The sequence below is a fragment of the Astatotilapia calliptera genome, chromosome 3, assembly GCF_900246225.1.
Source record: "Astatotilapia calliptera chromosome 3, fAstCal1.2, whole genome shotgun sequence".
NCBI lineage: Eukaryota > Metazoa > Chordata > Actinopteri > Cichliformes > Cichlidae > Astatotilapia > Astatotilapia calliptera.
The window spans coordinates 42470355-42487806 of record NC_039304.1 but is presented as its reverse complement, the minus strand read 5'-3'; the positions used below and the strand labels follow the sequence as shown (position 1 = coordinate 42487806).

Genomic DNA, 17452 nt, shown 5'->3' with positions numbered 1-17452 from the left:
GCTGACATAGAAAAACACAGAACACTCCATGCTCTCTGTGTGTTTCTTTGTATGTCCGTGTGTGTGTGTGCATTTTTCTATGTCTGTGTTTGTTTTCTTCACCTCTTTTTAGCAGAAGTTTCAGCTTCTTCACCTGTATTAAGCTCAAAAATCAGCTTTCTTTACACATTCAAATACTATGAAAGACACTTAATCTATAGTGTTACATCATATTTTAGAAGGATCTCATGTGTTTCTGTCATTTCTGCCTTGTTTGACCCATTTAGCAGAAGTCAGCCTGTTATCTACTTTGTGTGACTTAAAGCTTTTGTGATACAACTGGCTTTGTTGTGGTGTGATTTGGTCATTCCTTAAGTATTCTATTCCAGCTGCTGGAGGATAACATCATCACGTTTGTGAAGAGTGAGTTGAAGAAGATCCAGGAGGTTCTGACTCCAGATGACCTAAAAGGCTTAATGAGTCAATGCAAGGATGGCAATTTATTGCAGGGTGAACATGAGGAGCCTAGTGAAAGCAGCAGAGAAGCATTTGTGAAGATCACATTGGATTTCCTGAAGATAATGAAGCAGAAGGAGTTTGCTGAGTGTCTGCTGAGAAGTGAGAATATTTCTCTAAATATTTATGGTCCTCAATAAAGGAAAATTTTATTCTGTCTGAAGGAACAGATAAAATTACATTTACAGTATGTGCAATTAATAAATCCTTCATTGTGGTATTTTGTCTATTGGTTCATTTAGGAACCTCGCCTAGAAACTTCCAATGGTGTCAACATGAATTTAAATCTGCACTGAAGAAGAAGTTCCAGTGTGTGTTTGAGGGGATCGCTAAAGCAGGAAACCCAACCCTTCTGAATCAGATCTACACAGAGCTCTACATCACAGAGGGAGGGACTGCAGAGGTCAATGATGAACATGAGGTCAGACAGATTGAAACAGCATCCAGGAAACTAGATGGTCTAGAAGCAATACTCACAAAAGAAGACATCTTTAAAGCCTCACCTGGAAGAGATGAACCAATCAGAACAGTGCTGACAAAGGGAGTGGCTGGCATTGGGAAAACAGTCTTAACACAGAAATACACCCTGGACTGGGCTGAAGACAAAGCCAACCAGGACATCCAGTTCATATTTCCATTCACTTTCAGAGAGCTGAATGTGCTGAAAGAGGAAAAGTTCAGCTTGGTGGGACTTGTTCATTACTTCTTTACTGAAACCAAAGAAGCAGGAATCTGCAGCTTTGAAGACTTCCAGGTTGTGTTCATCTTTGATGGTCTGGATGAGTGTCGACTTCCTCTGGACTTCCACAAAACTACAATCCTAACTGACCCTAGAGAGTCCACCTCAGTGGATGTGCTGCTGATAAACCTGATCAGGGGGAAACTGCTTCCCTCTGCTCGCCTCTGGATAACCACACGACCTGCAGCAGCCAATCAGATCCCTGCTGACTGTGTTGACATGGTGACAGACATCAGAGGGTTCACTGACCCACAGAAGGAGGAGTACTTCAGGAAGAGATTCAGAGATAGGAAGCAGATCAGCAGGATCATCTCCCACATCAAGACGTCACGGAGCCTCCACATCATGTGCCACATCCCAGTCTTCTGCTGGATCACTGCTACAGTTCTGGAGGATGTGCTGAAAACCAGAGAGGGAGCACAGCTGCCCAAGACCCTGACTGAGATGTACATCCACTTCCTGGTGGTTCAGGCCAAAGTGAAGATGGTCAAGTATGATGGAGGAGCTGAGACAGATCCACACTGGAGTCCAGAGAGCAGGAAGATGATTGAGTCTCTGGGAAAACTGGCTTTTGATCAGCTGCAGAAAGGAAACCTGATCTTCTATGAATCAGACCTGACAGAGTGTGGCATCGATATCAGAGCAGCCTCAGTGTACTCAGGAGTGTTCACACAGATCTTTAAAGAGGAGAGAGGACTGTACCAGGACAAGGTGTTCTGCTTCATCCATCTGAGTGTTCAGGAGTTTCTGGCTGCTCTTCATGTCCATCTGAACTTCATCAACTTTGGACTCAATCTGCTGGAAGAACAGCAATTGACTTCCAAGACTTTTAAGCGGAGTAATTCTTTAGAGTGGCTGACTTTATTTCAGAGTGCTGTGGACAAGGCCTTACAGAGTCCAAATGGACACTTGGACTTGTTCCTCCGCTTCCTCCTGGGTCTTTCTCTGCAGACCAATCAGAGTCTCCTTCGAGGTCTGCTGACACAGACAGGAAGTAGCTCACAGACCAACCAGGAAACAGTCCAGTACATCAAGATGAAGCTCAGTGAGAATCTGTCTGCAGAGAAAAGCATCAATCTGTTCCACTGTCTGAGTGAACTGAAGGATCATTCTCTAGTGGAGGAGATCCAACAGTCCCTGAGATCAGGAAGTCTCTCCACAGATAAACTGTCTCCTGCTCAGTGGTCAGCTCTGGTCTTCATCTTGCTCTCATCAGAAAAAGATGTGGATGTGTTTGACGTGAAGAATTACTCTGCGTCAGAGGAGGCTCTTCTGAGGCTGCTGCCAGTGGTCAAAGCCTCCAAGAAGGCTCTGTAAGTAAATATTTACTCATATTTTTTTTGTTTTTTGTTATCAGCGCAATGTATTGTTTATAGTAGCATAAATTGTTAGCGTTTCTGAAACTTTTTTGAATGTAGCCTTTATAAAAGTATTTTCCAGACCTGTTCTACAGTGGGCCTACAGCTTTTCATTAACTACTCAAAAATGAATACAAACCAGAGCTAAAACCGCCTGTTTCACACAGAAGATGAATGTGGGGTCTCATCAAGGTTGAGAATGGGATAAGTAAGGATTATTTTTGAAGTCTATCTGGCAACAACAATCATATATATTGTAATTTGAAAATTATTTATACCTGTGGCAGAGGATACTGGTCTCTAACTAAATGTTGCATGTCTAGATATAGAGGTATAATTGTGTTGTTAAGCAAATTAAAAAAATGTCATCTATATATTATTTCCAGACTTGAATTTGAAGGTGTATTTATATTAATTACGTCCACATGGAAACATTTGTTTATCCCGTAGTAGGTTGAAACAAAAGGTAATTTCATTTAATCACAAATATAATTTATTTTCAGATTGTCTGGCTCTAATCTCTCGGAGAGAAGCTGTGATGCTCTGTGCCCTTTTCTCATCTCCCATACCTCTACTGTGATGGAACTGGACCTAAGTAACAATGACCTACACGATGCAGGAGTAAAACTTCTGTCTGCTGGATTAAGGAGTCCAGATTGTCCACTCAAAAAACTGAGGTCAGGATTCAGCCTTTTTCATTGATGTAAATTTAAAATCTGTATTATATCATGGCATAAACAAAAACCTTACTGAATTCTAAATTGAACTTTTATTTACATTTTTGTATCACCAGCCTCTGAATTACTGTTTGGTTTTTGTTTTTTCAATTTATTCTTGCATATTGGTGACTCTGTTTTTAAAAATGTGAATTTGGACACTCCAGCAATCATAGTTTATTATATTCCTGGGTCAAGATCAGGTGACACTGAAACAAATTTGAAACTGCAACAGGGGCCGCAGGTGCACATTCACTGTCAAAATAAAAAATGCGCACCAGATAAGAAGTTGCAACGCGCATTTGCGTACATATACCGCTTCTTTTGCATTTCAGACTCCTCCTGACATTTCTTGTTGAAGCACAGTACGTATCACTCCGCGAGGCTCCTGACTATGGTAGCCGTAATGCTCCGACAATCCATCAAGCGGTGCAGCTTTACATCCATCGTATACAATGCACTAATAAAAAAACAAATAGCAAAATGCCCTGTGGGCTGCTTGTCATTAAAAGAAGTTCATCAAATATTTACATTACATTTTGTTTATTATATTTATTTACATTACATTTACATCACCTTAGTTTGCATTAGTTTCAGACATTGAAAGCTTTCAACTATGAATACAACATATCAGAGCACTACGGGAGGCAAAATTTAACTCATTACAAATCAACCAGTTTGCAACATATAAAATAAATAAATAAATAACATTTTATTTACATAGCACCTTTCTTGACAGAATCACAAAGTGCTGGACATAAGATAAAAAAATAATAAAAGGGTAAAACAGACAATATAAAACAGGCAGAAATTTAACCAAAAACAGTTTTAAAAAGGTGAGTTTTGAGTTGTTGTTTTTTTTTTTTTAAAAAACAACTACCGAGTCTTAATGTATTCTTAATGTATGAGGGAGAGAGTTCCACAGTCTCGGGGCCACAGTGGCAAAAGCTCTGTCACCCTTACTTCTCATCTTAGTCTGTTTTATAGCAAGTAAGCCCTGATCAGATGACCTCAGGGACCTGCTGTAGCAGATCGGAGATGTAGGGTGGTGCCAGTCCATGCAAGGCTCTTAATGTCAAGACCAGGATCTTAAAATGTACTCTAAATTCAACAGGAAGCCAGTATAGCTGAAATAGCAATGGTGTCACATGTGAATACTTGGAGGATTTTGTCAACATATAGATAAGGATTCATTCGGTGTTATTTTGCAGTGTGAGTCAAAGAGTGACTGGTGACTGGCTGCTCCAGCCAATGATGGGATTCACATTCATACAGGGAGTGCAGAATTATTAGGCAAGTTGTATTTTTGAGGAATAATTTTATTATTGAACAACAACCATGTTCTCAATGAACCCAAAAAACTCATTAATATCAAAGCTGAATGTTTTTGGAAGTAGTTTTTAGTTTGTTTTTAGTTTTAGCTATTTTAGGGGGATATCTGTGTGTGCAGGTGACTATTACTGTGCAGAATTATTAGGCAACTTAACAAAAAACAAATATATACCCATTTCAATTATTTATTTTTACCAGTGAAACCAATATAACATCTCCACATTCACAAATATACATTTCTGACATTCAAAAACAAAAACAAATCAGCGACCAATATAGCCACCTTTCTTTGCAAGGACACTCAAAAGCCTGCCATCCATGGATTCTATCAGTGTTTTGATCTGTTCACCATCAACATTGCGTGCAGCAGCAACCACAGCCTCCCAGACACTGTTCAGAGAGGTGTACTGTTTTCCCTCCTTGTAAATCTCACATTTGATGATGGACCACAGGTTCTCAAAGGGGTTCAGATCAGGTGAACAAGGAGGCCATGTCATTAGTTTTTCTTCTTTTATACCCTTTCTTGCCAGCCACGCTGTGGAGTACTTGGACGCATGTGATGGAGCATTGTCCTGCATGAAAATCATGTTTTTCTTGAAGGATGCAGACTTCTTCCTGTACCACTGCTTGAAGAAGGTGTCTTCCAGAAACTGGCAGTAGGACTGGGAGTTGAGCTTGACTCCATCCTCAACCCGAAAAGGCCCCACAAGCTCATCTTTGATGATACCAGCCCAAACCAGTACTCCACCTCCACCTTGCTGGCGTCTGAGTGGGACTGGAGCTCTCTGCCCTTTACCAATCCAGCCACGGGCCCATCCATCTGGCCCATCAAGACTCACTCTCATTTCATCAGTCCATAAAACCTTAGAAAAACCAGTCTTGAGATATTTCTTGGCCCAGTCTTGACGTTTCAGCTCTGTGTCTTGTTCAGTGGTGGTCGTCTTTCAGCCTTTCTTACCTTGGCCATGTCTCTGAGTATTGCACACCTTGTGCTTTTGGGCACTCCAGTGATGTTGCAGCTCTGAAATATGGCCAAACTGGTGGCAAGTGGCATCTTGGCAGCTGCACGCTTGACTTTTCTCAGTTCATGGGCAGTTATTTTGCGCCTTGGTTTTTCCACACGCTTCTTGCGACCCTGTTGACTATTTTGAATGAAACACTTGATTGTTCGATGATCACGCTTCAGAAGCTTTGCAATTTTGAGACTGCTGCATCCCTCTGCAAGATATCTCACTATTTTTGACTTTTCTGAGCCTGTCAAGTCCTTCTTTTGACCCATTTTGCCAAAGGAAAGGACGTTGCCTAATAATTATACACACCTGATACAGGGTGTTGATGTCATTAGACCACACCCCTTCTCATGACAGAGATGCACATCACCTAATATGCTTAATTGGTAGTAGGCTTTCGAGCCTATACAGCTTGGAGAGAAGACAACATGCATGAAGAGGATGATGTGGACAAAATACTCATTTGCCTAATAATTCTGCACTCCCTGTATTTACACAGCTAATCAATGTCGTTGACAGGCTCTGACAGCGTCCTTATGTGCCGACACCAGTGTTTTAGCTAGCAAAGTGGTGTGGCTGATGTGGAGTGAAGCTACACTATATGTGGTGTTTTTTTTCCTGAGACATTTTTACGTTTACCACGGGCAGAGATGGTAAATGTGGCGTTTTATAAGGAAGGCGCTCCAAAGCACTCTCCACTCAGGATTTTGTCAACATCCTAGCTGCAGCGTTTTGCACAACCTGCAGACGATCCAGAGAACCTTTGCTTAGACACATAAACAGTGAGTTACAATAATCCAAGCACGATGAAATAAATGCATGTATAGCAATCTCCAGTTCAGAGCGAGATAAAATAGGGCTTAACTTAGCCACATTTCTTAAATGACAAAAACAAGACCAAACCAGTGATTTCACATGCCCATCCAATGTGAGAGTCAAGTCAAAAGTGACACCTCAATTCCTGATAGAGGATTTAACATGTACAGAAAGAGGACCAAGGGCTTTCACTATCTGAGATACAAATCTGTCCAGAGCGCACATGAGGACTTCAGTTTTCCCCTCGTTGAGTTGGAGGAAATTTACATTTGATGAAATCCAAGCAGTCATTTAAAAACTGAAGCTTAGATGAATCCTGGGGCTTAAAAGAGATGTACAACTGAATATCATCAGCATAACAGTGATAAGAAATGTCCTCAAAAGAGCCCATTATATGCTGGAGGGGGAGAAGATAAATTAAAAACAATAAAGGCCCCAAAACCAAACCCTCAGGGACACCACAAGTAAGGGAGGTAGAGGATGACCTAAAACCACCACAGAAAAAGATTGGTTATGTAGAGAAGAGGAGAACCACTCCAAGGCAGTACCCGATACACCAACCTAATGTTTAAGACTTTCAAGGAGGATGTGATGGTCAACAGTGTCAAAAGCCGATGTGAGGTCCAACATAAGTAGGACCAAGCATTTTCCTGCATCATTATTCATCAAAATGTCACTTGAGACCCTAAGAAGGGCTGTTTCTGTGGAGTGAGCTCTGCAAAAGCCAGACTGAAACTTATCACAAATTCTGTGTTTGTCTAGAGCCGCTATAAGTTGCTTAGCCCCAACCTTTTCAAGAAGTTTAGCAATTAACAGTAATTTAGAGATGGGTCTGTAGCTGCTCCAGTGCATCACATAAAAGCATAAAATGCTTCACATTGTTAGTTAACCCTGCCTCAATGCTTAAAGTGGAAAAAGAAAAAAGAATAATAAATTTAGTGCTGTGCGTGCTGTGAATTTATAGTTTGTTTTATTAATATGGAAAAGGTTTACAGTTGACAGTTTAGCTGGCTCTGTGTTTTATTGCCTTGTTTTATATATAATTAACATGTTTGACTTGTAGTAAAAGACCATGCCCTCTGTCATTTAAAACTTGTGATTTAATTTAAGGAAAAGATAGAAAAGTACACATTCCTGCTTTCTTTGGCCTCAGAGTCGTGGCTTTCATCTTGAAAGGTTTGTTCAAACTGTAAAGTTCATCTAATTCACAGAATGTAAAAAATAAAAAGACCAATTAAAGTATTACGACTAATGATAAGCAGGTCTTTTGAAACAGGAGTGCTGCATCGCAGCTCATTACTCACTCGCCCTGGGGCACTGATACACAGAGAGATGTTTCAGGCTTTCTGGAGAGCAGTGTGATGGAGGTTGTGGACTAATGCTGGCCATATTCTCTAGCTTTTCAGCCCATAAAACAAAAACACACAGCCATTCATTCATTTACAGTTAAAATACTTAAATTACAGACTTTTAAAGCTGTTTACCCTCTGATACTCTGATGAAAAATCTTTATTTCAGCAGCTCTTCCACCTGAATCTTCAGGTTTGATTCCTGACTGTATTCTGAAGGGTTTTACAGAGCTGTTTGTTTGATTTATAAATCATTTTACAAACTTAATATGTACAAATGCATTGTCTCTAGCTGAAAATATGAAATAACCATTTTGACTTCATTTAACTGGTTCAGTGAATCGGAGCCCATAGGAGAGTGACAAAACCTGCAGAATCTGTGAGATGTTGACTTTCAGCACCCAAAACCATTTAGGTGTATGTCCCGTTAGGTGAACAGGGGAGATCATTGCTTTGTGTTTACATCTTTTTGTGGAATCTTTGCTTTTTGATGAAGCTTATAGTTAGAGCTGGATCAGGTGACCCTGGACCATCCCTTAGTTATGCTCCCCTCTTTTCACTCCTGATGTGTTTATGTGCCATGCTTTCTCTCTAATATTGTAGGCTGTTACCTTACACTGTTAAACAGCTTGAGATGACTGTTGTTGTCTGTTGGAATTGTCCTTTATAAATAAAGTTAAATTGAATGGGTAGATGTTATATGTGACAAAGAGAAGATGATTGTTGACAGATGGATTGTTGTTTTGTGTGTCTGCAGTCTGTCAGGATGTCTGATCACAGAGGAAGGCTGTATTTCTCTGGCCTCAGCTCTGAGCTCCAACCCTTCCCATCTGAGAGAGCTGGACCTGAGCTACAATCATCCAGGAGACTCAGGAGACTCAGGAATTAAGCTGCTGTCGGCTGGAGTGAAGGATCCATGCTGGAGACTGGACACTCTCAGGTATGGAGAGAATGTCTGATAGAGGAGGAAGAGCTGGAAACATTTCCTGTGTCCTTCACTCACTATCTGTTGGTTCATGTGACAGGATTCATGTTTAAGGTCTCTAGGGAGAACATCTCCAGGGAAAATTTAGTTATCTTAGCACTGTTCCCTCTACGCTGCGAGCCTGCGCAAATACGCACTGCTGGCACAGAAAAGCTGCTGAAATTTAAATATATACATAAGGATTCATTCGGTGTTATTTTGCAGTGTGAGTCAAAGAGTGACTGGTGACTGGCTGCTTCAGCCAATGATGCGATTCACATTCCTATTTACACAGCTAATCAATGTCGTTGACAGGCTCTGACAGCGTCCTTATGTGCCGACACCAGTGTTTTAGCTAGCAAAGTGGTGTGGCTGATGTGGAGTGAAGCTACACTAATGACAACATGTACAACTATTGGAGATGTGAGCAGGACAGATAGGAAAAAAATTAAGGTGAAGTTTGAGTTCTCTGTCAGATTTGTGCTCATCTAATGTCATTTATTCACAATTTTCATTTGTGGATATTGATCATTAAATACTGTCACTGGTTTATGAGTAGCAGAAATGCAAATAATCGTGTCATTATGAGTGATGGGAATAACGGCCATTACTTTTTTTCAGTAACTAGTGATCTCAATAATCTCTATTTCTGTAGTTACATCGCTGTTACTAACAAGAAAATGTGGTGTGGACTCGTTGCTCTTTTTCTAATCACAGATGGTTGAAGCTACCTTCAGCTTAACAGGAGCTGGGGGGTCGGGCGCAATCACACAAGTGTTCCTGATTGGCTGAGGAAGAATAAAGTAAACCAATTTCATGATCAATTTAAGATGTGTTGTGGAAGTTTACCATTAAATAAAGCCTGCAGACGAGCGGTAGCTAACATTCTTGAATCAAAACACAACAGACAACCAAGTTGGTGGAGCCCCTGCATGACTGCGGAGCAGACGGTCAGCAGAGTCTCCCTGAGCCTAGCATGGCTCTCAGTTAAATACCTTCTCCAGGAACAAAAGGCAGTACACAGCTGTTTCACACTCCCTTGCTACCTCCCAGAGTCCTCGAAGAGACAAAAGATTCTTCCTGTGGAGCTGTCTGCTTCCCCCAACTTCCTTACTAGACCCCCACCATTTGTCTTACTGTATGAGTGTGAGACATGTTAAAATCCAGTGGCACCAAGGCATTATACGGTAAAATAATGTGATTAATACACAAGTAAAAGAAATTCCTATACAGATGACATAAAAACAAGATGTTATGTCAACCCAAGACAACCTGAGTCTCCCTTTATATGTTAAAAGTGTGGACTTCGACTATATCAGAATCAGAATACTTTATTCATCCCGAGGGAAATTAGGGGTTACAGCAGGCAGCACGCTAATGGCGCATGCGCACTCACAAAGGAACCTTCTGACCAACTTTACACAAACATCACATTGGGCAGACATGTCAGAAGGTAGGCTGATAGGAAAAAAAACAACGAAAATACACTACATGAGGTAAGAGGAGGAGGAAAAAAACTCCACTCAGACTGAGCTCCTAGTGGGAGAACAGTTTGATAACAGAAAAAACACCTCAGCACAAAAGCACATGACTATCAATACACCATAGAAACACGAGACAAGCAACAGGGGCGGGTAAAGGGTAAGAGAGAGCCGGCGTAGACAGCGCATCCGGTCCTGCAGCATCTGTGCTGGTCCAGTTGACTGCTATCTTCCCCGGTAGGGCACAAGCATCGAAGCCGTTGGAAAGGGAGGGGGGATGAGTGAGTGCTTATCAGTGTAAGTGTGTGTGCGTGTCCATAGTTTAGCTGAGACAGTGTCCTTCGGCCTATCAGGCTAAGTAAACAGTCCTCCAGCCAATCCAGGTGTCCTTCGTGGGATGGGAAGAATAGTCATCACACAGTCGTTATCAGGGAGTGGTTTTGGTGGGCTCCAGCCTTGGGCCTAGCAGCTGGCGCCGTGGTGTCCAAATGTTGAATATTGTTGATTTCTACCTTTGTGAGCAGCTCGAATTCTAGCACTCCGAGACTGGTCTCTCGATCTCCCGTTGAAGAGCTGCGAACCTCCCCATGATGGTATCAAACTTCTGTTCTGTGGTGTTGTCAGTCTTTTGATTCTGAGACCTCACAACTGCAGTGATCCGTTCCGCGATGTTTTCCAACTGTCGCTCAAGGGTCTCATTTTGAGCAGGCCCCTCTCTGATGTTTCCCCTCATACGCTCAGTGGTGTTGTTTTGAGCCTTCACAGCAGCTGTAAGCGTCTCCAAGGTGTTGACCATATTACGTTCGTTGTGAGAGGTCGCACCTCGTCCCGTCGCTTCGAATCCAGCGGGCACCCTTGGGGGGGTTTGAACAGCCGGTTCCGCTTTCTTATTTCTCTGATAAGTCAGGGCTAAGCCAACGCCGATCAGCATGAACCCTGTTATCATGGTTCCAAATAGGTAGATATCTTCAGCGTCCTCGATCGACAGTCCCGCCAGGCACACGGTCCTCCAGTTCTGCCACCCGTCCATCGTGTAACCGGCAGGGAAAGTCCCTCCAGGGCACTCAGGCTCTCCCGAGCCCCGACTTCTCGTTGAGAAAAGGGTGTCAATAGCACTCAGAGACCAGTTGATCAAATCCATAATTCTCTTTTAGGTTTTAGAGAACGACAGTGAGAGACTGTTCCAGGGAAAGTAAATTCACACAAGACAAGACAAGGACATAGAGGCGAAGCAGGGAAGATAAGGGTGAGGAGGAGAGGAGAAAGTGCGACCGCCTTCGCTGAGAGCTCAAGAAGGTACTTCAATAGCAGTTTTTAAATTGTGTTGACAGGCTACGTAAACCCAGAGTTATGATTAAAAAAAAAAAAAAGTGATGTTTTTTCCTGAGACATTTGTTTACCACGGGCAAAAATGGTAAATGTGGCGTTTTATAAGGAAAGCGCTCCAAAGCACTCTCCACTCTACAAATGAGCAAAAACACAAATCAAAAAAACCCCACCCTTTCCTATTGACGGAAAAATGTACCATGTTGACCAATCAAAAAATGAAATGGCACCATAGCATTTGGTTGTTTAGAAAGAGGGGAAAGTTTTGGGAGTGACAGTGGCGAGAGAGCAGAAAAGAGAGAGTTTTGAGATGAGAGACTTGTGACGTTTGGCATGTTTGGAATCTACAGTTAGTGTGTAGTGTAGTCGATAGTTTTGTTGTGTGTGTCAGAACGATGAGGCGACTGATGAATGTTACAGGTGCTGCCAAAAGTGGCTGCACGTATCAGGCTTGTGGTGTTCTCCTTTATCTCATAGTGGACAGAAATAATTTGTGTGGCATCAAATTTGATGCAGAACGCCTGATTTTTCTTTAATAAGAACTATAATTAATTATTGTCAAGTGTTCTGTCTGTGAGGTGCCCACACTTGAAAAAGACCAGACTTTGGGTTTCACTCACTTTATTTTGACCAGCTAGTTAGATAGCAGGTGAAAAACCTTTCAACACAAAAAAGAACATTTAATTAATCATTCAGATAAACTAAAGGCATTATACAGAAGACAAATGAAATAACAAAAATATATACACTTCAGTAAAGCCACTTAACATAGCTAAAGCTAAATACTTTTGTCTAAACTATCATTTAACCCAGTTTAAGTTAGTTTTACATTCATTGGTTTTTAATCACAGAGCTGAGTAACTTCAAACAACGAAGATGAAAAACTGTTTCTTAAATACACAAAATGTGTCTACCTTGCATTTTTACACTTTTTATAACAATTACATTTTTAAAGTATACATTTTAGAGTTTGCAAATATTTTAATAGAGACTTTAACCAAGGATTTTCTTTTACAAAGAATTATTTTCCTTAAATTAAACCAAACATATTTACACTAGTTTTAAGATTTAACCAAGGATTTGGCTAACTATTTTTAGCATTAATTAACATAAATATGTGGGTAACACTATCTACATAAACAATTTATTCAAACTTAAACATTCATTTTAATATCAATATAATTTTTTAAACTTAAATGCAGTAACTATTTCCCAAAGCATAAATACATTTCCACAATTGAGCTTCCATAGTTCACCAACATATAAGCAGCAAATATGACTCCAAGAGCTTACCGATAGCCCGTCTAGCTCAAAGTCTTCCTCACAGTGGAAAGTGGATTATGCTTGGTTTGCTGTCCTCTCAGTATGTCACACCCAGGTCAAATGGCTGCTGCATGCATTTTAAGGTCTACTAGGCACGCCAGGCCTTGATTGCTCTAATTCAGCTCACCTGGCGGAGCAGTGTGCACCAGGCCACGCTTAGCTGTAGATTGCACACAAGGTCTAATCAGCAGCCATGCGCAAGCAGCCGTTTGATGACTCGCCATGAAAATCTTATTGCTTCTCATTCTGTCATACATTGTCTGATCTGGACCAAAGAGCACACATATGATAAGGCTCCACCCCTGAACATATTTCAACTACCATATTTGACATCAGGGAGAGCGCCACCTAGTGGGAACAGGAAATGTCATGTTTTACACTTTGGGGTACAGTATTGTGATGGGTGACATCTGCAGCCTCAAATTTCTCCAGGAAAGCCTTAAGCAGTTGGTCTTGGGTTACAGTGAAAACTGTGAATTTTCGCGAAAGGGTGTGACCCCAGAAGCATGGTGAACTTTCATGTCTCGCCATGAAGAAACAAATTAGTATAACTCAATGAAATCCAGTCTGATCAGTACCAGACTTTACAGGCATGATGTCAGACCCGCCCTGAACAGATTGATGTGCCCATTGTCAGGAATACGCAGAATGCCACCTAGTGGCAACAGGAAATGTCATGTCTTTCACTTTGTTGTACTGATTTTCACAGGTTCATCGTGGACACCGAAAAAGTGGTGAATATTAACATGAGTCCCTCGTGATGCTTCAGTGCGAAAATTGTGACTTTAAACTGAACGGCGCAACCTAGTGACAACACGGTTCACCATGAAAGATGAAGTCGCTTTTAAGGGGCGTGGAAAGTTTAAAAAGTCTTGAAATTTGGCGCACACCTCCAATGCGATGAAAGCTTTCTTGTTATTTGATCATTTTCATTGAATAGCGCGAAATGGCTCCACAGCGCCCCCTACAAAATTTCAAAACATCAGCCCCTGCTCTGTGTTTTATCTATGAGTCTGAAACCTGGTAAGCTTATGGAAGATATTAAGATGTAGAAAAAAGTCTCTTGGAGCAATATCTCAAATCCAACAGGAAGTCAGCCATTTTAAAATTAATGTGTAATTATGGCGACATTTTCCCCTCTTTTCAGGCACCGTACTTTGACGAACTCCTCCAAGGGATTTCATCAGATTGACGCGATCTCCAGTGTGTGGAATCTAAAGACCTTTGTGATATTAAATTGCGAAGGTTTTTACGTTCAGGAAAACGGGGTGGTCATGGCGCCACGTGGAGTTTCATTCACTCGCCAAAAAGCAGTAATCTGCTGTCACTCAAAAACACAATGTCCAATCTCTCCCAAAGGTCGCAGGCGTGATGAGACTTGACCTCGGAAATGTTTGTTATGCCATTTGTCAGTAATGGTCAGAGCGCCACCTAGTGGGACGACTATAATCATGATTGAATGAGATGAAATGTTAGCTGGTGGGTAAATGCATGAATTCCATCAATGTGACATCCGATCGGATGTGCTGGTTTTAGGTGTTGAGCGTGGCTCGACATGCCGGGTGTGCGAGGGCCCTCATAACGCTGCTTGCAGCTTTAATTAAGTTTGTATTACCAAAATCAGAGATGCTGCTGTTGTTCATTTGATTATATGCAACATTGTATGCTAGCAAACAGCAGTCACCGCTTAATATTTGTTTTGTTTTGATGGAATAGATTAAATATTGTAACGTGAATGATTTTCTATTTCCCAGTTTCTCTTCACTGAGTTGTCAGTGATGTGACAATAACTCAGACTGGAAGTAATCTTCTGATTCTGACAAATGAACTTTCAGATTATCAGAGGACAGAAGGAGACTGACAGGTGACTCAGTGATGTCAGCTTACAGCAGAATGATTCAGTGCACTAACATGAGGATCAAATCAAATCACTTTTATTGTCACATCACATGTGCAGGCACACTGGCACAGCACATGCGAGTGAAATTCTTGTGTGCGAGCCCCACAAGCAACAGAGATGTGCGAACACAACAACACAAACGAGCAAAATACAAGAATGGCTAATCTGAAACTAATAAATATATGTACAATATATAATAGTGTATGCAATATTTTCCTGTGTGTGTGTGTGTGTGTGTGTGTGTGTGTGTGTGTACACATTTTTACAAATTAAATAGTAAAAAAATAATAATAAAATATATAAAGTATACAGAGTCTTTGCTGAGGAAATACACTGGTCCCTTAATAGTTTCAACATGAAATATTAAAAAACAAATATATGGTCCACTGTTTATGTGACAGAGGCAGAAATTTCTCTGTGTGCATGTGGAGAAATCTGCTGTTAAATCAGAACATAAACAGGTTTCAGGTGGCATTAAAGCACATGAAAACAAGGCTCCACTCATTCAGAGGTCAGAGATCATGTACAGTAACCACACTGACACCAATAGGAGAAAAAAAGCTGGCAGGGAGGTGTCAATTCCAGCTAAACAGAAGAGGAATATATAGATAATGAATGTGACAGTTTGAATCAGTCACATTTCATTCATCACACTGGTGCACCAACAGATCCAGGATCAGTGCAAATCATCAGCAGTTTGATCCACGTAGGGATTGAAGTGTATTTGTGAAAATGTTGGACTGTTCCTTTATCAGTGTCTAACAGTGTGTGTATGAGAGCCATGTAATGTCCATGTGTGCATGCTGAAAGAGACTGTGCTTGTCTGATGCCCTCCTCCTTTCAGGGTGGAGCCTGCTGGAGAACGATGGCTGACACCAGGTCTGAGGAAGTGTAAGTGTGTTTTTAATGTGCTTCATGAAAACAAAGCAGCACACATTCAACCATCTTCAAACTGTCACATCACTCATTTACATCTCTGATGTCAGGAGTCATCATCAAAGTGTCAATCAATGAACAGATGATGGATCAATAACTGCAGCTGGATTGTGTTTGTTCTCTCCATCAGATTCCTGTCAACTCACAATCGACACAAACACAGTTCACACAAACCTCCAACTGTCTGGCAACAACAGGAAGGTGACACCTGCGGAGGTTCAGTCATATCCTGATCATCCAGATAGATTTGATGCTCATCCTCAGCTGCTGTGTAGAAATGGTCTGACTGGTCGCTGTTACTGGGAGGTCGAGTGGAGAGGAAAGGTTTATATATCAGTGAGTTACAGAAGACTCAGAAGGAAAGGAGACAGTGATGACTGTTTGTTTGGATGGAATGATCAGTCCTGGAGTCTGAGGTGCCGCAATGGTGGTGCTCATTCTGTCTGGCACAATAGTAAAAAACAATCCATCCCCTCCTCCTCCTCCTCCTGTGTCTCTAACAGAGTAGCAGTGTATGTGGACTGTCCTGCTGGCACTCTGTCCTTCTACAAAGTCTCCTCTGACACTCTGATCCACCTCCACACCTTCAACACCACATTCACTGAACCTCTTTATCCTGGGTTTTCAATATGGTCTGATCCTCCTGATTCCTCATTGACTCTGTGCTGAGTTGAGTGTAAAGAGTGTCGTCATGTTAGAGAAACACTCTGAATGTTGAACAGATAGTTCAGTCTGTACATGTTTGTCTCTTTCACTCAGAAACATGTTTTCAGATTCATGGATTCAATCAGTTGATGTTTGAAACTGTTCTAAATGATTCCTTGTAAACTTCTTCCTCTTCAGTCCTTAAAGATGGAAGCTCCCATTATTCCAGAATCCACATGTTTGTTTGTTTTTTGTCTTTTTCTACTCAAAGCTTCACAGTGAATATCAGTATGTTTCTCTGAAGCTCAGTTCACAACCAGCTCCTCTGCATTTTCAACAAGTCTGAGCTCATTAAAATGAATCCAAATGTTTCATTTCTCTTTCTTAATGGGATGTTTCCATCATGGCTGAATAAGTGGACATCCAATAGTACTCAGTATATCAAATATTAAAGATATTCAGAGCCATACAGAGGTAAAGGGATGGGGGGGGGGGGGGGGGGGGGGGATGGTGGGAAGGATTCATGTCATGAATCATGACGTGTTCTGTTTTTTGTTTTGCTCACTTTTTTGAGCTCTTGGTTTGTTTGTTGGTGTTTTTTTTTTTTGGGGGGGGGGGGTTCCTTGTCATAATTCTTTCTGTAATTACCAATGTCATTATGTTGTTGTTATTGTTGTTGTTGTTGTTGTTGTTGTTGTTGTTGTTATTATTAGTATTATTAGTATTATTAGTATTATTAGTATTATTATTATTATTACTTTGTGTGTTTGGTTTTCGGATGTCTGAGGTTATCCTTGAAAGGCATGGATACAAGAGTGTGCACCTGGGAGTGCTTCTGTGGTCACAATGCCCTGCCATGTCGTGGTTAGTTGTAGATGTTTGCTCTGTGCCATGGATGTAAGTTTTTTGTTTGTTTTGTCTGTTTCCCAATTTAAATGAAAATGAAATGAAAAGAAAATAAATCTTATAAAAAAAGACATTCAGCATCTCTCATGTTTCTGTTATTCTATAAAAACAGCTGCTGTTAAAAGCTGATCCAATTAAAGAAACATGAACTTCCAT

The 17452-nt window shown here is 41.1% G+C and overlaps 1 protein-coding gene across 1 annotated transcript; it reads left to right on the top strand.

Annotated features, from left to right (window-relative positions):
- Positions 1–338: 338 nt before the first annotated feature.
- LOC113014848 (protein NLRC3-like) lies at positions 339–16507 on the top strand (the record flags this gene model as incomplete). Its single annotated transcript, XM_026156627.1, has 6 exons — positions 339–597; positions 738–2547; positions 3096–3269; positions 8573–8755; positions 15654–15700; positions 15876–16507. Coding segments are annotated over 6 exons (3012 nt in total), but the record flags the coding sequence as incomplete, so codon positions are not given.
- Between the last annotated feature and the right edge of the window lie 945 nt (positions 16508–17452).